The following is a 19,955-nucleotide window of genomic DNA, read 5'->3' on the forward strand; positions in this document are numbered from 1 at the left end:
AGCTGCCCATTTGTTTTGTGCTGACTGCCCCTATTACCTTCAGTTGTAACAACCCATTTAAGGTAGAAACGAAGGACACTCATCTCCATGTGTTTTCAGAACTTAAATGAAAAAATAAAAAGAGGCTGATGTCACTTCCCAGTTTAACGTAGGGGTTTTATTTATTTATGTACACTCAATCAAACTATGACTATTACAAATGGTTTTACCGCTACAATAGTTAATTCATAGCTCAATAAAAATGAAGAGTGAAAGATTAAAAAAGGAAAGCAACAATTCTAAACTATAAAATCTACTTCAAAAAGCTACATACAGCAAAGCTCAATAAATAAATTGTGAAAAAAAGAAAATAATATGGGATAAGTTTTATGGTTTAGGAGATACCTTCCTATAAGCCAAAAACCTAAAAAAAAAATGCTAAAGGTATAGCTTGCTATAGTACATGGTAGGAGAAATTAACATGTATAAAATCAATAACACTCACATTATGTGATAGTCTACAGCCAAAGAATAATAGAAAGCAAGTGAAATGCTTAGCATAGCTATTTAGTCTACTAAATTAGGTTTGTGAAAATGGGAATGCCAAATGCCTTAAGGCTTACGGCAGGTGCAAAAGCAAAACATCAGAGGTCAATCTAAGGATATTTTTAATATAAAATTAATGTACCTGCATTGTAAGCATTATTTTTTTTGTATGGTAGAAAGGAAAAAATTCTTGTATTATTCTACTATAAATGTGTATTCTTTGCTCTACTAAATTTGCATGTCATTGTCAGCCTTTCACTTTGTCTTCAGCTAACAAGAACCTCTTGGGTTCATCCTTTGGAGAACCTGATATCATGGAAAACGGACTGAACTAGGAGAAGAGCCTTTGTTTAGACCACATGCTGAGGTCTAGTGGCTTCAATTAAAAAAATATAAATGTGGCCGGGCACAGTGGCTCACGCCTGTTAACTCCAGCACTTTGGGATTCTGAGGCGGGCAGATCACGAGGTCAGGAGTTCAACACCAGCCTGACCAACATGATGAAATCCCGTCTCTACTAAAAATAGAAAAATCAGCTAGGCATGGTGGCACGTGCCTGTAATCCCAGCTACTCAGGAGGCTGACGCAGGAGAATCGCTTGAATCCCGGAGGCGGAAGCTGTAGTGAGCCAAGATCATGCCATTGCACTCTAGCCTGGGACGACAGAGCGAGACTCCGTCTCAAAAAAAAAAAAAATTATGTGTATATATATATATATATATATATATATATATATATATGCTTAATCTCTAAGCTTTGGAAGGAACAGCCTATCTACAGAAAAATTTAAAACTTGGTCATGGCAGGTACAGAGTTGGGCCCCACTGATTTTGTTGACGTTGGGGTCAGCAGATTCTGTAAATTTTCACTATACCTCTCATATGATCTGCCGCCACACCATTCATACTCTTAACTTTATTTCTCCTCATACCAGTAAATTACTAAAACTGCCAAGTTTTTTTTTTCACAAATTAGTATCTTTAGCATTCTCTTCCTTCAGCCTTCAATGAAATTCTCTACTCCCCTCCCTCCTCCTTCCTCCTTGACTCCCGCTAATGCACATTTGTGTTTTGGTTTCCACACCAAATGAGCTACCTTCAATAAGCATCCCACAACTCCACAGGGAACTTTTGTTTCTCTACCTTCTGTGCTGTCGAAGCACTTGGCTCAGAATGAGAGATCTGTCTGCATTTCAGATCTACAAATTACTCATTGTGTGACCTTGGACATATCCCTAATATTTTTGAGCCTCAGTTTCTCAAAAATTAGAATAAAGATACCAAACTCCTGGGGTTTTGTGAGAGTAAAATGAGACGATGTGTGTAAGAGACTCAGTGCAGTGTCAGTATCTACCATGTGCTATGCACTCTGCATTTTGCGTTTTCTTTTTCTTTTTCTTTTTCTTTTTTTTTTTTGAGACGGAGTCTCGCTCTGTCACCCAGGCTGGAGTGCAGTGCGTGATCTCGGCTCATTGCAACCTCTGCCTCCTGGGTTCAGGAGATTCTCCTGCCTCAGCCTGCGAGTAGCTGGGACTACAGGCCCATGCCACCACGTCTGGCTAATTTTTGTATTTTTAGTAAAGACAGCGTTTCACCATATTGGTCAGGCTGGTCTTGAACTCCTGACCTCGGTGATCCACTCACCTCGGCATCCGAAAGTGCTGGGATTACAGGTGTGAGCCACCATGCCCGGGCCAACCCACAGCCTTTTGGTCTTCTCTCAGCCAAGGCATCCAGTGAAAATGCAATTTATTTTTCAGATTCCTCTGGAGAATTAAAAAGTCTCTTTTGCGGCTGGACACAGCAACTCACACCTGTAATCCCAGCACTTTGGGAGGCTGAGGCAGGCAGATCACAAGGTCAAGAGATCGAGACCATCCTGGCCATGGCCAACATGGTGAAACTCTGTCTCTACTAAAAATACAAAAATTACCTGGGTGTGGTGGCACAGGCCTGTTGTCCCAGCTACGTGGGAGGCTGAGGCAGGAGAATTGCTTGAACCCAGGAGACGGAGGTTGCAGTGGGCCAAGATTGAGCCACTGCACTTGCTCTGGTGAAAGAGCAAGACTCCGTCTCAAAAAAAAAAAAAGAGTCTCTTTTGCATCAAATTGCCATACTCTCTGCTCTTGGTCCTCTTTTCCATGTACTCATTCTTCAAGCATTTATTTTCTCATCGCCTGATCAAGATAATTGCAATGACCAAAAAATTTTCGAATGCTATGATTTTTGTGATATTCTTTTAGCAAGTTAATCACGATGTTGCATTCTTGAGTGTGCAAGTGTGGAGGTAAGTCAGGATGCATCTTTAAGACAAAAAGATGGGTCACGGCAGTGCCACACCACTCACGGCCACACCAGGAGAGCTGAAGGGGCAGTCACCAACGAAGATGCCTGACCCAGAAGCTGGCTGCCAGGGAGCCAAGAGCCAGGTCACTCCACAGGTGGCCAATGCCCGGGGGTGGCCCTCCACCGCCCAAGCTTCTTCCTTCCCCTTCCCCTTCCCCTTCTCCATTATTATTATTATTTTGAGACGGAGTCTGGCTCTGCCTCCCAGGCTGGATAGCACGATCTCGGCACACTGCAACCTCCGCCTCTGGGGTTCAAGCGATTCTCCTGCCTCAGCCTCCCGAGTAGCTGGGACCACAGGCACGTGCCACCTCACCTGGCTAATTTTATTTTTTTAATAGACAGGGTCTTGTTATGTTGCCCAGGCTGGTCTTGAACTCCCGGGCTCAAGCGAACCTCCCACTTCAGCCTCCCAAAGTGCCAAGACTACAGGTGTGAGCCACCACACCTGGCCAAGTTCTACTTTTCTGATATTTAAAATATGAAATAGGCCGGGCACGATGGCTCACAGCTGTAATCCCAGAACTTTGGGAGGCTGAGGCGGGCAGATCACCAGAGGTCAGGAGTTCGTGACCAGCCTGGCCAACACGATGAAACCCCGTCACTACTGAAAATACAAAAATTAGCCAGGTGTGGTAGCAGATGCCTGTAATCCCAGCTACTCGGAAGGCTGAGGCACCTAAACCCGGGAGGTGGAGGTTGTAGTGAGCCGATACCATGCCACTGCACTCCAGTCTCGGCGACGCAATGAGACTCTGTCTCAAAAAAAAAAAAACAGATGGTGTCAGTGATTTCTATTACATGAGGTCTGAAAGCACTCTGTACCTGATTGCTCCACGTTTAGTGGTGCTAAGTTCAAATAATTCACGTGGTGAGAAACTGACTTCCGTAGGAGTGCGGCTGTGCGTGCGTGCCGCGGAATCCCGCCTTCCGGCGCCTGCGGTTGCCCCCTGGCCTCAGCCGGTGGGCTCCAAGTAGGAAGATAAACCGCATTGCAGGAAGCGGGAGAGTCCGGAGGAGCGGCGAAGCGCTCCTCTTCCCCATTGGCTGCGCCCAGGGAGCCGCCTTGCGATTGGCCATAAGCGCCGGTGGCGGGGGTCGCGAGAGGCGTCAGGATCCCTGGCGCCGCCTGAGCCAGCGGCTGCTAGGAGGCTGTGTCCGCAAGCCAGCGGGGCGGGGCCTGCGCGTCAGGTCCCGGCCTGGGGCACCGGGGCTGCCAGCGTCGGAGGAGGTGCGGGCGCTGGGTTGACGGGCGGCCTAACGGGGGCCTGCGCCGACCGCCCGCGGCGCAGCCTCGGGTCTCTCTCCATCTCTAAGTGGTGGTGGCTGTGGGTTTTTCTGCAGGTGATCCTTTTGAGTAATTTGTTTCACGCAGGCGCCCTGCTGTAGGGTAAAGCGGCAGATTCATGCTGCTGTCATTTGTCGTTCAAACTGTGGGCTTCTTGGCCAGGCGCGGTGGCTCAAGCCTGTAATCCCAGCACTTTGGGAGGCCGAGGTGGGCGGATCACGAGGTCAGGAGATCGAGATCATCCTGGCTAACACGGCGAAACGCTGTCTCTACTAAAAATACAAAAAAATTAGCTGGGCGTGGTGGCGGGCGCCTGCAGTCCCAGCTACTTGGGAGGCTGAGGCAGGACAATGGTGTGAACTCGGGAGGTGGAGCTTGCAGTGAGCTGAGATTCCGCCACTGCACTCAAGCCTGGGTGACAGAGGGAGACTCCATCTCAAAACAAAACAAAAAACGATGGGCTTTCTGTCATGTGTGTGTGTACCTTTTGGATTTGAGGGCAGGGGGATGACATTGTGATTTGGCCTCCTGAGAAACCAGGCACACCCTGCCTACCTTGGAAGGAGGCTTTCCCTTCCCCACCTCCCTCTCCCTCCATCTGTTCCCTCTTTCCCTCTCTCCACTTCACTATGTTGGCCAGGCTGCTCTGGAACTCCTGACCTCAAGTGATCCCCTCACCTCGGCTTCCCAAAGTGCTAGGATTACAGATGTGAGCTACCACGCCTAGCCGTATTTTGTATTTTTAGTAGAGATGGGGTTTTGCTATGTTGGCCAGGCTGGTCTTGATCTCCTGGGTGCAAGTGATCCTCCCACATTGGCCTCTCAAAGTGCTGGGATTACAGGCGTGAGCCACCACACCTGGCCAATGGGAGGTCTCGCTTCCCTTCTCTCCAGCATTCCATAAGCAATATGTTTGGGTAGTATGTGTTCGATCTTCTCTATGTATACTTTGAATCCTACAGTAGTGAAAGGAAGAGTAGACAACTTTGAAGTTGATGTGGTGTGGTCTTTGAGCTGGTGGTGCTAATTACTCTTGGTTGTTTTCGTGGCCTCCAGTGACTTCATCCTGCTCTTGCTGTTGTAAAGTGTTGTAATTTATGCTCCTGAGAATAACTCTTGAGGTGTACTTAGGGTTCTTGTCTGCTTCCTGGTGACTGTCGAAGCTTTTCATCTTGAAGAAGGGAGATGAGCAGTGTTCAGTGTACTGAGTTTAAAATTAAGAATGTTGCATTTTTTTAATGTGTAAAATTTATAGCCAGCTGTAGGGTAGGGGTGGCCTACTTTCTCTAAAGGGCCAGATAGTAAATATTTTAAGGTCTCACTGGACCCTATGGTCTCTGTCATAGCCATGAGACCTTGCAGATTTAGTGCCAAGGTAGCCACAGACAATACCACGTCAGCGGGCAGGGGACGTTCATTCTGTAAAGTGTATTTATGGACACCAAAAGATGAAGTCCACAGAATGTTTGCAAGTCACAAAATACTGTTTTTCTTTTGATTGTTTTTCAGTTATTAAAAAATATAAAATACAGTGGCTGGGCGTGGTGGCTCACACCTGTAATCCCAGCACTTTTAGAGGCTGAGGCAGGCGGATCACCTGAGGTCAGGAGTTCGAGACCAGCCTGGCCAACATGGTGAAACCCCATCTCTACTAAAAACAAAAAATTAGCCGGGCATGGTGATGCCCGCCTGTAATCCCAGCTCCTCGGAGGCTGAGGCAGGAGAATCACTTGAACCTGGGAGAATCGCTTGAGCCTGGGAGGCAGAGGTTGTGATGAGCCAAGACTCTGTCTCAAAACAACAACAAAAATAAAATACTTTCTCTGCGTTCAGACCATACACAAAGAGGCTGTGGGCTGGGTTTGGCCCCTGGGCTGTGGTTAGTGACCCCAAACACACACACACACACACACACACACACACACACACACACACACATAGGGCAGAGTCTGGCATTTAGAGCCAGCACCTGTGTTCTCACCTGAGCTGTGTTCCTGGCTGGGTTCTGCTGTGTATTCTGTGACCCAAGATGTCTATCTACCTTGGTAAACTAGAGACAACAAAGCCTGCCTCCTTCAAGGTTGTTTGTAAAGATTTAAAAGGGTAATGTATTGTTGTTAGGCCAGATGCTTTGCATAGTACATGTTAGGTTATTTTCACTTTTTTTTTTTTTTTTTTTGAGACAGAGTCCTACTCTGTTGTACAGGCTGGAGTCCAGTGGCGAGATTCCAGCTCACTGCAACCTCTGCCTCCCAGGTTCAAGCAATTCTCCTGCCTCAGCCTCTCGAGCTGCTGGGATTACAGGTGGCTGCCACCATGCCGGGCCAATTTTGATATTTTTAGTAGAGATCGGGTTTCACCATGTTGGCCAGGCCGGTCTCAAACTCCTGACCTCAAGTGATCCGCCCACCTCGGCCTCCCAGCGTGGTGGGATTACAGGCGTGAGCCACCGCATCTGGCCCATTTTCACTTTCCATTAGCTGCTTTTTTCCCCCATTCATTTCCTACCTTTCTGTGTATGATTTCTGAATTAAATGTATTTCATGTCTTAACCTTCTGAATTGTTTGTCCTCTCATTTTCCATGTTGTTAAGGAAAATAAGAGGCTAAGTGAGACGTATTAAATTTGCATGTAGTTTCTCAGATCAGGATAAATGCTCACCTGTTGCAGAACGGGACTCTGCTCTTGCTTCACCCAGGATGCCTTTCCTAGTTCCTTCCTAGAGTGGGGCCGCACCCTACTCCAGCCCTCCAGACCCAGCTCCCTGCTCTGACATGATTCCACCAGACTGTATTCCAGCTGTTCTCCCTGGACCTACATATTTTCCTTCTTTTTTTTTTTTTCCTGAGATGAAGTCTCACTCGGTGGTCCAGGCTGGAGTGCAATGGTGTGATCGTGTGACCTCGGCTCACTGCAACCTCCGCCTTCCAGGTTCTAGCCATTCTCCTGCCTCAGCCTCCCAAGTAGCTGGGATTATAGGCACGTGCCACCAAGCCTGGGTAATTTTTGTATTTTTAGTAGAGACAGGGTTTCACCATGTTGGCCAGGCTGGTGTCGAACTCCTGACCTTGTGATCCACCTGCCTCGGCCTCCCAAAGTGCTGGGATTACAGGTGTGAGCCACCGCACCCACCCAGCCAACATATTTTTATTAAAAAACTTATATGAAATTTATTTTATTGTGGTATGTAGTTCAGTAAATTTTGACCTCTATAGATTCATGTAACCCCCATTATCATCAGGATGGAGAATTTTCTTCACCCCAAAAGCTCCCTTGTGCTGCTCCTTTTTATCACGTGTTCCCTGGTCTCATACCCTGGCAACCACGGATCTGTTCTCCATCAGTATAGGGTATTCTTTTTGAGAATGTCATGTGAGTGGAACCATATTTTAAGTAACGTTTTGAAACCATCTTCATTTACTCCCAGTTATATGTTTGAGATTTATCTGCTATTCTGTGTATTAATAGTTGTTTTTATTGCTGATTAGTATTTCATCATTTGGATGTACCACATGGTGTTTATCCATTCTGCCATTGTAGGACCTTGTGGTTGTTTCCATTTTTCTTTCCCAATTGTAATCCTGCTGTGAGCATTTCTATACAGATTTTATGTGAATATAGTTTCCATTTCCCTAGGATAAAGACCTAGTAGTGTGAAAGTTGGGTCATGTGCTGAACTGTTTTCCGAAGTGGCTGTTTTAGTTTACATTCCCACTGGCAATCTGTCACGTTTCTGTTGCTCTGTGCCTTTGTTAGCACTTGGTGTTATCAGTGTTTTTTAGTTGAGCCATTCTAACAAGTCTAGTGGGATCTCATTGTGGTTTTAATTTGCACTTCCGTAATGGCTAAGAATGCTGAATATCATGTTCTTCTTTGCCACTCTTGTATCCTCTGTGAAGTTTCTGTTCAGATCTTTTGCACAGAAAAAGCTGTATCATGGAACCAGTAAAATAACCAAGGAGAGGTTGGTTAAAGTTCTGTTTATAACCCTAGAAGATTCCTGCCCTAGGGATATGGGATGGCTGAACATAGGACACTGACACTGGACAGATGAAATACCAGTTTATTAGTCACACATGCTCACAGCCCTGGGGTGGGGGACACCGCATGCCATTCAGTTAATGATGTGTGTTGTAACTTTTCGGGGAGGGACATTTGCAGAGACTAATGGTATGACATTCTGAAAAGCGGTTACAGATTAAAAATTTTTTTAATTCTGCAGATGATAGTGTCAAACCAAGTGGAACAAAGAAAGAAGATCTGAATGACAAAGAGAAAAAAGATGAAGACGAAACTCCTGCACCTGTATATAGGGCCAAGTCAATTCTGGAGACCTGGGTGTGGGCCAAGCAACCAGGTAATCTTCTGAGTTTTGGCACTTTGGAAAGCTTGATCTGATGCTCCTTTTCTAAATAACTTGGATGGATTATTCGTATTTTTTGGCAACAATTTTAAAAAATGTAATTAAAAAAATTTAAATATTGTGGTAAAATATACATACCGTAAAACTTGCCATTTTAATCATTTTTATGTGTACAGTTCATTGGCATTAAGTATATTCACATTATTGCCCAGCCATCACCACCATCCATCTCTACAACTTTTGCCCTTTCTCCAACTGAAACTCCGTATCCATGAAACACTAACTCCTTCTGTCCCCAAGCAACCACCATTCTACTTTTGTCTCAGAATTTGACTACTCAAGGTGTCTCCTATAAGGGGAATCATACAGTATTTGTCCTTTTGTGACTGGGTTATTGAACTTCTTAGGTGTTTGGGGTTCATCCGCATGTGTCAAAATTTTCTTTTAAAGGCTCAATGCTATTCCATTATATATGTAAGCCACATGTTATCCCTTCATCAGTGGGCAATCAGGTTGCTTTCATCTCTTGACTGTTGTGAGTAATGCTGCTATGAACATTGGTTTACGAGTGTCTTGAGTGTCTGCTTTTAATTCTTTGTGTCTATACCTAGGAGTGGAATTGGTCAATAATGTGGAATGCTTACATATTTATTTTTTTTGAGATGGCATCTCGCTCTGTCGCCCAGGCTGGAGTGCAGTGGCGCCATCTCAGCTCACAGCAAGCTCCGCCTCTCGGGTTCACGCAATTCTCCTGCCTCAGCTTCCTGAGTAGCTGGGACTACAGGCGCCCGCCACCATGCCTGGCTAATTTTTTTGTATTTTTAGTAGAGTCTGGGTTTCACTGTGTTAGCCATGATGGTCTCCATCTCCTGACCTCGTGATCCACCCGCCTCAGCCTCCCAAATTGCTGGGATTACAGGTGTGAGCCACCGCACCTGGCCAATAAGGTGGTAGTTAGATTTATGTTTAACTTATTATTGTTGTTTTTGAGATTGGGTCTCACTCTGTCGCTCAAGCTGGAATGCATTGATGTAATCATAGCTCACTGCAGCCTTGAACTCCTGGGCTCAAGTGACCTTCTTGCCTCAGCCTCTCAAGTAGCTAGGAGTAGAGGCGCAGGGAATTTCTCATCTTCTCTCTACTGCCTCTGAGTTGGAGATGTCAGAGGGAGCCATGGCCCACTGTAAAGTAACACAATGTCCCCACCCACAGGGTTAGAACCCCTCTTCTGGTGGCAGCTCTGAGGGGAGCAGTCACATGTGGAGAGTGCAGGGCTCTGTGTCCAGCTGGGGGAAGGAGGTTACCAAGGGGGTTGACCCCCCTCTGGCCAGGTGGCTGCCTTCTGACACACCAGTCTCTCTCTCTAGCACGGTGGCCCCTACACACCCAGCCTGTCAAACCTACAGCCCTCGGGAAGGCTTTGGCCAAATCCATGAGCGGCTCCCTCTGTTAAGAAGGAAGCACAGCTGAAGCATGAGGAAGGCAGTAGAGTGTGTATGCTCCGCCGCGTCTCCCCACAGTCTGACCAGAAGGAAGGGGCCTTTCAGCCAGGCTCGCCCAGGCTGGGGTTGGAGTGTCAGTATCAAGCCAATGTCTTCTTGCTTAATGAGTGAGCCCAGGTGCTCCCGTGCAGCTGCCACCGTAGTGAGGGTGAACCGGCAGGAGGCTCCACGGCACTTTCAGGCTCAGGCTGCCTGGTGAGATCTACTCTGTGGGCTCTGTAGGCTGGTAGAGGCTTCCAGGAGGAGGAGGGGATGCAGCCACCAGTCCCCACTCCTGGGAGTCGTATTTCTGAAAGCTTGGGTATACAGTAAATATTAGGCTGTGGGCTGGTTTATCTATGGATTTGATGTGGGAGGGTTATAGGTACAAGCAGTTTAAAGATGGAAATTTTGAGAGAACAGGCAGGGATTTAGTGCTGGGTAAGGCAAGCAGGCTTGTCAAAGCAGCTCTTTTGGGGAGGCCAGAATCCTGTACCAATGTCCTCAGCACGTTCATCAGCTGCTGGGGGAGTGCCGGACAGGATGAAAGCACAGGAGAACTTTCTGGATGATAAAAATGTTCCATATCTTCAAAGAAGGTGGGTTACATGGGTAATGCATTTGTTAAAAGTCATCAAAATGTAAACCAGATCTGTGCATTTCACGGAATATAAATTATACCTCAAATTAGAAACATTTTTAAAAAGACAGATGGGCTGGATGCAGTGGCACACGCCTGTAATCCCAGCACTTGGGGAGGCCGAGGCAGGTAGATCACCTGAGTCAGGAGCTCAAGACCAGCCTGGACAACATGGTGAAATCCCGTCTCTACTAAAAATATAAAAATTAGCCAGGGGTGGTGGCATATGCGTGTAATCCCAGCTACTTGGGAGGCTGAGGCAGGAGAATTGCTTGAACCCAGGAGGTGGAGGTTACAGTGAGCAGAGATTGCACCACTGCACTAGAGCCTGGGCAACAGAGTGAGACTCCATCTCAAAAAAAAAAAAAAGGGTTTTCAACATTCATTAAAGGCAGAGTAGCTTGTTATAGATTAGCCTCCCCACAGGAACAGTTAGAAAAACTGGACAAAAATGTGTCCCCCCCTTCCCCCCACCATCAAAAACAATTGTTAGAAGGTAATTGGAGACCTCAGCCAGGACTTGAGTGACCAGGCCTAGGAGGTGATCCTGACAGTCCTTAGTGCTTTTCCCACATTTGGTGATCGGTCAACAGTAGAGGGCTAAGAGGCTAAGAAACTGAGTATGAAGTGATAGTTAAGAGGCTGGAGAGCCTAGCTGAATGTTTGGCACTCTCACAGGGCTGAAATGACATAATGAGAATTTGGGTCCCAGTAAGGAGATGAGACCTTGGTGGGGATCCTGGAAGGGCCACCCCTAAGAGTCCAAAAGAATAAAAAATAGACCAGCTGTCACAAAAACTAAAACCTGCTTTGAGCCAGCTTAGTCCCAAACTAGATGAAGGTGATCTGCTTGAACGCCAATTCTGTGCCATAAAGTCAAAGTCAGTACTCTCTGGAGGCAGATAAAACTTTACTAGGCATGCCATAAGACAAGACAAGACGAAAGGAGAAAACAAACAAAAAAAAAACAATAGAAACATACATAGATATTAGAGTCCTCAGGTAGAAATTTTTTTTTTTTTTCTTGAAATGGGAGTTTCACTCTGTCACCCAGACTGGAGTGCAGTGGTGTGATCTCAGCTCACTGCAACCTCAGCCTCCCACGTACCTAGGATTGGTGATCCACCCGCCTAGGCCTCCCAAAGTGGTGTGATTACAGGTGCAGGCCGCTGTGCCTGGCCAGTATTTTGCCACAATTTAAAATAAATTTTCTTTTTTTCAAGTTTGTTCTCAGACTGTATTCACAAGGTCACATGGCGGCTTACACTTCTGTAGGCCTTATTGACCGTTCTTTTTAGATATTGATGATCTTGATCTTTTTCTTGTCTCCTCGGTAGAAGAATGGGATGCAGGAGGTGCTGCCTAAGCCTAGGCGGTCCTGGGTGTTCTTCATTCCAGGGGGCAGCTGCGTGATCTGCTGTGCAGTGCGGTTGTCATGGGAATAGCCCTTCCCGGCCTCTCGTGCAGGCTTCAGGCTGCCAGCATGGCTCATATCACGAGGATATTTGGAGGGAGGGAGGCAGGGCTCTGAGCACCGCTCCTCCTGCATCTTCTCCTCCTGCTCTCCCATCCTCTCCTTCTTCTCCCGCATCTTCTCCACCTGCCCCCAGACCTTCTCCTCCTCCTCCTGCATCTTCTCATACTCAACCCACAGCCTCTCCTCCTTGAATCGCAGCCTCTCGACCTGCATCCGCATCTGCTCCTCCTGCTCCCCCATCTGCTCCTCCTGCTTCCGCATCTGCTCCTCCCGTTTCCGCATCTGCTCCTCCCGCTTCCGCACCTGCTCCTCCCGCTTCCGCACCTGCTCCTCCCGCTTCCGCATCTGCTCCTCCCGTTTCCGCATCTGCTCCTCCTGCTCCCCCATCTGCTTCTCCTGCTTCCGCATCTGCTCCTCCTGCTTCCACATCTGCTCCTCCTGCTTCCGCATCTGCTCTTCCTGCTTCCGCACCTGCTCCTCCTGCTTTCGCATCTGCTCCTCCTGCTTCTGCATCTGTTCCTCCTGCTCCGCCATTTGCTCCTCCTGCTTCCCCATCTGCTCCTTATGCTTCAGCATCTGCTTCTTCTGCTTCAGCATCTGCTTCTCCTGCTTCCGCATCTGCTCCTCCTGCTCCCCCATCTGCTCCTCCTGCTTTCGCATCTGCTGCTCCTGCTTTCGCATCTGCTCCTCCTGCTTTCGCATCTGCTGCTCCTGCTTTCGCATCTGCTCCTCCTGCTTTCGCATCTGCTGCTCCTGCTTTCGCATCCGCTGCTCCTGCTCCCGCAGCTCCTTCTCCTGGTCCCGCAGCCTCTGCTCCTGTCTCCACATCTTCTCCTCGTGCTTCCGTAGCTTCTCCTGATCCCGTAGCTTCTCCTCCTGCCTCCACATCTTCTCCTGCAAAGTGTTGGTTTGAACCTCAAAAGGAAATAGAGTCATAAGCTAGGTATATAAATGTAATCTATAAAATAACGGTTTTCGTCTATGATTCTTTAAAAAGAAATTTTAAGCCCTAACCCTGAGGTTCTGATTTCCCAGGCATGGTCCCAATTTGTAGATTTTTAGCACACTCTAGAGGATTCTATGGTGGGACCAGAACAAGGACCCAAATTTTCCAGCTCCTGGCTGGAGCCTCCCCATACCCTGCATGATCCCTAGACCATGGTCCCAGCTGGATGCTGCTCCCACACCCCCGGGGCTGCCGCTGCTCACCTGTGGCAGCAGGATTTTGTCCGTCTCCAGTTTCCTTTTTAGCTCCTTGATGTGGAGCTGCATCTCAGACTTTTCAGTTTCTACCAGTCGAAGTTTTTCTTGTAGTTCGGCATTTTTCTCCTTCAGCTCCTCATGGGTTATGCTATGGCCAGAGGCAGTAGAGAAAGGAATGAGCGAAGAACAGAAAGGACCGCTTTGGTGATCGACCCTCTACCCTCGCCCCACAACCACAGAACCATGGCATTGGAAGAGACCCCAGGAATTAAAAGTCCCAGGTGGCAGGCCAGAGAGAAGACGTGAGTTGCCTGAGGCTACCCCATGAGTCAGTGGCACAGCCATCACTGGAGCTTCCCTGCGCACACATGTAAACCTGTATGACCCCCTAGCATGCTCACCTGTACCCACCACCTCCCAGCACACCACCCACGCTAAGGGCTCTCAGACCTCCCATCCCCCCCTCCCCTATCCTACATGTTCCTGTGCAGCTCCAGACTCAGGGCTTCCCTCTCCTTTGTTAACTCCTTGATGTACTGCAAATAGAGAAAGGTCAAGTCAGGATACAGCAGGCAGAGGAGCAGCTGGACGACCAGTAACGACAGCTACACTGATGCTCCACAGTAACACTTGCTCCTCTCCATCACACCTGACATGTTCTCAAGGCATTTCCAAACCCATGGTGTCATTTGTTTTTCTTTTCTTTTCCTTTTTTTTTTTTTTTTTTTTGAGATGGAGTTTTGCTCTTGTTGCCCAGGCTGGAGTGCAATGGCGCGATCTCACCCCACCACAACCTCCGCCTCCCGGCTTCAAGCGATTCTTCTGCTTCAGCCTCCTAAGTAGCTGGGATTACAGGCATGTGCCACTGCACCTGGCTCTCACTTGTTTTTCAGAGAACTCAGTAAGGGTGGAAGGGACAGGGAAAGAGACTGAATTGATAGCTGGCTAACAGGGGCCCAGAGAGATCAGATAATTTTGCTATTGCTATTACTGTTATTACTACCACTGTTGTAACCTTTATTGAGTGCTTCACCAGGCACTAAGCTAACAATCCCATTTAATCCTCACAACCACCATAGGAGACAGTTATCATTATCACCTCTATTGTGTAGATGAAAAACATGGGGTATTAAAGGTTAAGTGCTTGCCTAAGATAACTTAGAGCTGGGATTTCAACACCCAGGTATATCTGATTCTCTAAACCCATTCTTTTGGTTGGGGGTAGGGGCACAGATAAGGAGGAGGAAATTAATCCTTTGTTGATTTTTGAAAGAATGATACATTGGCAGAGTCCAAACCTCAGAAGGTACAGAAGGGAAATATCTTCCCCCAACACTGTTCCTCTCTCCTGAGTTTTTTATGAATCCTTACAAACATGTTTTATGTATATTACCATAATACGTATGTACACACACACACACACACACGTACATGTGTTCCCTCTCTCTACACAAATGGTAACATACTAAAGATTCTCTTCTGTACCTTCATGGTACAAGTACCCTAAACTCTGCCTAGGATTTGACCAAGGCCACAGCCAAGTATGGGTGGGGTGGGCACTTGGCCTCTGAGCTCTGTGTCCAGTGCTCGCTCCCCACAGCGCCCTGCAACTCACCCACAGCAGCTGACTCAGCCCCAACCTGCCTCTAACAACCACGCACAAAAGCAGCAAGAAATGGCCCATGCTGTCTTCTGGGCAGGACACTGCATCCTGCAGAAGGGACCTTTAGGCTCATTCCTCCATCTGTGAAGCTGGGCTCCCAGGGGACCGGGTAGGTGGTTGGACTCACCCTGTCCGCCCTCTTGTGCTCTGCGGACATAGCAGAGAGAGCCCGCTGTAACTCTCCTGCAAAGTGCCAGGAATGATGCAGGCGGCCTGCCAGATCCTTGGAATCTTCTGGAATGAGAGAGGTTGAGCTGAAGCCCAAAGGCCTGTGAAAGTGCCAGGTTGAAGGATGAGGGGGTGCCCAGATTCCCACCTTCAAATTTCCTGGCAGCATCCTGGCTGTAATGGAGCGCTGTTTCCAGTTCAGTTTTCTGACACTTAAGGATTCGTATGGTATGATCCTGGGCCTTTGGGAGACAAGACAAGCAAGTGCTGAAAGAGAAGCAAAGAAACCTTCTCCAGAGGACAGGAGGGAACTTCACACCCTCCACTCACCTCTAGCTGCCTCCTTAAGGCTTGCCGATGTTGGTGGCTTGCCTTCTTTTCCTATAGAAAAGAAGAGGAAGACAGAGCTCTTACTAGAGGGAGGCAGAGATGGCACAGCAAGAGACATGCCCCCAGAATGGCACCACTGTCCCAGGACAGGCCCACCCATGGGACCAGGTTATCAGGGACCCTGTGGGGATGGGGTGGAATCTGGGAGGTGAGCCTTCCTCCCCAGGCTGGGAGTAGGCGAGACGAGACCGGGGCCTCTACATCTGAGTGCCCCCCAAACCCAGCGGTCATGTCGTGAGCAAAGAAAGAAACCATGTTACCTCTTTCAGCTGAGCTCGGTTCTGTTGTTTCTGTGGGGAGAGTCAAAGGAAGGTGACTGAGGGTGGCCCCTCGACTCTATTCCCCAGGCCAGGAAGCGGTACGCAGGGGTCAGGAATGGATTTTAAGGGCAAAGTTCTTAGACCCAATGGGAACACGAACTGGTCAACTTTCCTTAACGCCCAAAGAAAAAGGATTTGGGTCTTTGTTGGTTTTTGCCCACAGCCACAGAACTGAAAGTCTGAAACTAGATTCTCTGGAAAAGACAGTAACATAAACCTTCCGACATAAGAGTGTGAGAAAAGCCCACCCTTCTGCTAGCTTGTGATGTAGAAAGATGTGTTCATTCAACAAGCATTGAGCAAGCACATAGGGGCCGGGGACGGTTCTTCACTGCTGGGATATAGGATGGAAAAGGCAGACAGGAGCCCTTGGCCCCAAGGTTTCCATTCTAGTGAATCTTTAAATCTCAGACTCTCAGAGCAAACAGAAACCTCTGATACTCTAACTCTACCTCCTCAGAAAACAGAAGCCCAAAGAGGAGAGGAGTTTACAGCAGGCCCTGGACTAGGGATTAACACAAAAACAACAACACCAAATCTGATTTAAGCTTTACACATATAAGTAAAACATTACCACCCCTATTTTACAGATGTGAAAAGAGGTCCAAAGAACTCAAGCAGTTTTCCCTAAACCGTGTCCCTCGCAGATGGAGAGAGAGGTAGGACTCAAACCCAGAATTCTTAACCAGTACCCAGCAGTTCTTCCTTCCCCAATCTTAACAGTTACCCTCGACCTCCCCTTGTGCCCCTTGTCCTCAGGAGACCAGCCAGCCAAGACTCACATCCTCAGGTGAACGGCAACCCCCAGAAGTGGTTGTCTCAGGGTTAGTGCCATTATTTATTTTCTTCTTTTTGGTGTCGGTTGCTCCAGTACCAACACCAGCACTGTTCCACTGATGATAGTCTGTGAACTGTGGAAAAAAGGAGCAGTGATACTCATGAGAACTACAAGCTCCTACAGTCACTTTACAGTTTATACAAAATACTCTCATAGACGATCTGATTTAATGCCACCAACGACTGTACGAGGTGTTGTCGCAATCACTTAGTGACTGAGAGGGATTGATACCATGGCTAAAAGAAAGGCAATAATGGAACTGAAACTCAGTCTTCTGACTCTGAGCTCTGGGGTGTTGCCACAAATCAGCAGCTGCCAGAGACCAAAACCAGAGGCAGAGGTAGAAAAGTAAGAAGTAGGCAGGAAGGTGTACACTGTGTGGTTTACAGTCATACATCCTCTTAGAGTCATGTATCCTCAGGGCAGAAGGCAGCCTTTCTGTTAAATGTGGGAATTAAACAGAAAGAGGACAACCCAAGCTGCATTTCAGAGAGAAGTCTTGTATACACTTAGAAATCTATGTGACTATCATCCCTAAGAACATTAATGTTTTGTCTCTCCCACGAGAATCAAGGAAAACTGATGCTTCAGAAAGATGCCCCATATGTATCCTGTGGCACTCAAAGTACCCCAGGTTGAGATGAGACGAGGAAGATTCAAGTTGTCAAGTCCAGTTTCCCAAGATCTCTTGCACAGAAGATGAGCAAATCTCACTTCAAAGATCACTGAGTGATGGGCACTCTGGTCCCAGAACCATGGAGAATTCAAATATGAGGTGAAGAACTTAGAAAAAACTGTTAAAGTCTCTCTGGAGAGTAGAAGCCTGGGAGAAAACCAAACCAAACCCATTATCCCATCAGTGCTGTGCCCAAGTTGCCTCTTTGAGATTGGCGTGGGGTCACAGCGTTGGGCCCCAGGTACTTGGAGACGTGAGCCCAAAGAGCCCAGGGAAGTCAGGCTTGGGGCAGCAGTAGGTGAGGGCCGAGTATGGAGTGGGGAGCCCCAGGAGTCACCTGCCCAAAGTCACCCTGGGGTGACTGGTGAGGGCAGGTGCTGGGGCATCCGGTTCCTTGGGAACGTGAGCCCGAAGGGCCCAGGGAGATCCGTTTTTGGACAATAGGAGGTGAGGGCAGAGTACAAAGCAGGGAGCCCCACGAGTCACCAGCTGAAAGTCACCCTGGGGTGACCAGTGAGGGCAGGGGCAGGACTGCTGAGGGATTGGGACTGACAAAAGATTTTGGTTGGGGTAGCCCAGAGGCACTGGGGGGGCCCAGCCCCATGTGCCTCTGGAGTGACATGGATTCTGGCAGCTGTTCTGCCATCAGAGGGGACCTGGGGCTGGGTTGGGGTTGGGGTGCTGCAATCCGATGCGTTTTACCTTTCTCTTGGTCCCAGCCAATTTTCTTTGTTGGGTTTTTTCAGACATCATGGGGTGGGGAGGGAGGTGGGGTTGGGGTCACATTGGCGTGATCCAGGCGAGGACAGTGATATGCCTCCAATCATGTACCACACAGCTATGTGACTGAGCCACAGGAGGCGTCACCAGGGCTGCACTAGAATGCGGAAAAGGGGTGTGGCCTTAATGCTCCAAGCCCATTGGTCAATGAGAAAGATGAAAGGGAAAGGAGGCGGGGCCAGGCAGCTGCGTGTCATGAAGGTCCTGTGATGTCACAAGGAAAGCCGCCCATGCAACTGCTGCCCCCGCCCACTCTGGGAGAGGGGCGGGGCTGGCTTTCACTTTCTAAACTTTAAAACTTTATCACCTTAATTGAGGTACAAATCCTGTTGTAATGGAAAATTTACAGCGTGCGTAATGATTAGTAAAGCAGATTATATTATCCAACATTCCAATAAGATAAAATAATCACAGTGATTTCTCTTTTTTGGAAAAAGTTTCTCTTATTCTCCTACGTGATTGTTAAGTTTTTTTTTTTTTTAAACTAGAGACATGTCTAATATATTTAAAAACACAAAGCTTTTGAGGTGGGTGTGGTGGCTCATGCCTGTAATCCCAGCACATTGGTAGGCTGAGATGGGCATATCACCTGAGATCAGGAGTCAAGACCAAAATTTTAGTATTTTAGTGTGTATTTTAGTATTTATTTTAGTATTTAATACATCATTTAGGGCTACATGTAGCCACAGAAAGAATAAATCTGATTCAGTGACTTAAAGAAATATAGATTTCATTTTTGTCACTTAAAATGTGCAGAGGAAGGCAGTCCAGGGTTCTTTTCAGTTTCCTGATACTTCCTTAGCCTGGTTTCTATTCTTGTGGTTACAATGTGGCTGCTGTTTTTCCAGGCCTTGGATTGCCTTCCAAGGAGGGAAAGAAGAAAGGTCAAAAGGCTGAGTTTGTCCCTTTTTAGCTGAAAAACATAGATTTCTCAAAAGTTGTAAGATTATACTGCAATTCAATTTTCATCCTTTTTTTTTTTTTTTTTGAAACGCAGTCTTGCTCTGTTGCCAGGCTGGAGTGCAGTGGCACAATCTCGGCTCACTGTCACAATGTCCGCCTCCATGGTTCAAGCGATTCTCCTGCCTCAGCCTCCCTAATAGCTAGGAATACAGGCGCATGACACCACGCCTGACTCATTTCTTTTTGTATTTTTAGTAGAGACGAGATTTCACCATGTTGGCCAGGCTGGTTTTGAACTCCAGACCTTGTGATCCGCCCGCCTCTGCCTCCCAAAGTGCTGGGATTAGAGGCATGAGCCACCGCGCCTGGCCTGCAATTTTCATCTTTTGGCTGCAAATAAGTTATGTCACTATTCTCAGCTGGGGGAGTGTTTAACTCACATGTTGCTTCCTCTCTGTTAGACAGGTTTTAAGATTTATGAGTAGGTACTGAATTGTATCAATTGCTTTTTTCTTTCTTGATTGAGCAGTGTTTTTTCTTATCTTTTTATGTTGATAAGGTAACTTAACAGTGACTGGCTTTTGAATGTTGAACATTGCATTTCTGGAATTAAATCACCTTTGTTGTGATAAATGATTAATACCATATTATATATGGTTGAGATGGGCTTGCTCCTAGTTCATTTGGTAGTTTTGTACTTACGTTCACAAGAGAAAGTGGAATCTAAGTTTTTCTGGTTTTGTTTTTTTTTTTTTTCCGCGGAGTCTCGCCCTGTTGTCTAGGCTGGAATGCAGTGGCATGATCTCGGCTCATTGCAAGCTCCGCCTTCCGGGTTCACGCCATTCTCCTGCTTCAGCCTCCCTAGTAGCTGGGACTACAGGCGCCCACCACCACC

The 19,955-nt window shown here is 47.5% G+C and overlaps 1 protein-coding gene, 1 long non-coding RNA gene and 1 pseudogene across 4 annotated transcripts in view; 1 reads left to right on the forward strand and 2 right to left on the reverse strand.

The window, feature by feature from the left end:
• Positions 1 to 759: 759 nt before the first annotated feature.
• Positions 760 to 3,095, reverse strand: LOC129397724 (COX assembly mitochondrial protein 2 homolog; annotated as a pseudogene).
• Positions 3,096 to 3,416: 321 nt separating this feature from the next.
• The window catches only part of LOC106634745 (uncharacterized), a 32,031-nt gene continuing 15,492 nt past the window's right edge, over positions 3,417 to 19,955 (forward strand). Inside the window, exons 1-2 of one of the 2 annotated variants that reach the window (XR_004671395.3) lie at positions 3,417 to 4,214; positions 8,381 to 8,515. This is a non-coding gene — a long non-coding RNA (uncharacterized LOC106634745). The remainder of the gene's footprint in view (positions 4,215 to 8,380; positions 8,516 to 19,955) is intronic. The other variant, XR_004671393.3, reaches the window with a different exon arrangement.
• On the reverse strand, positions 8,854 to 18,242 carry LOC100968192 (golgin subfamily A member 6-like protein 7). Of its 2 annotated transcripts, XM_034959721.3 has the most exons (9): positions 18,080 to 18,242; positions 16,646 to 16,774; positions 15,804 to 15,833; positions 15,484 to 15,534; positions 15,302 to 15,395; positions 15,113 to 15,219; positions 13,800 to 13,858; positions 13,329 to 13,470; positions 8,854 to 13,034 (listed from the first exon to the last, which is right to left on the reverse strand). In XM_034959721.3, exons 1-9 carry the CDS (start codon positions 18,128 to 18,130, stop codon positions 11,937 to 11,939), a joined length of 1,761 nt encoding a protein of 586 aa, XP_034815612.2. In that variant the 5' UTR covers positions 18,131 to 18,242; the 3' UTR covers positions 8,854 to 11,936. The 2 variants fall into 2 exon arrangements, with proteins under 2 accessions (XP_034815612.2, XP_063460440.1); XM_063604370.1 differs by lacking the exon at positions 18,080 to 18,242 and having other exon boundaries at positions 16,646 to 16,993.

The sequence above is a fragment of the Pan paniscus genome, chromosome 4 (genome assembly GCF_029289425.2).
Source record: "Pan paniscus chromosome 4, NHGRI_mPanPan1-v2.0_pri, whole genome shotgun sequence".
Lineage (NCBI taxonomy): Eukaryota > Metazoa > Chordata > Mammalia > Primates > Hominidae > Pan > Pan paniscus.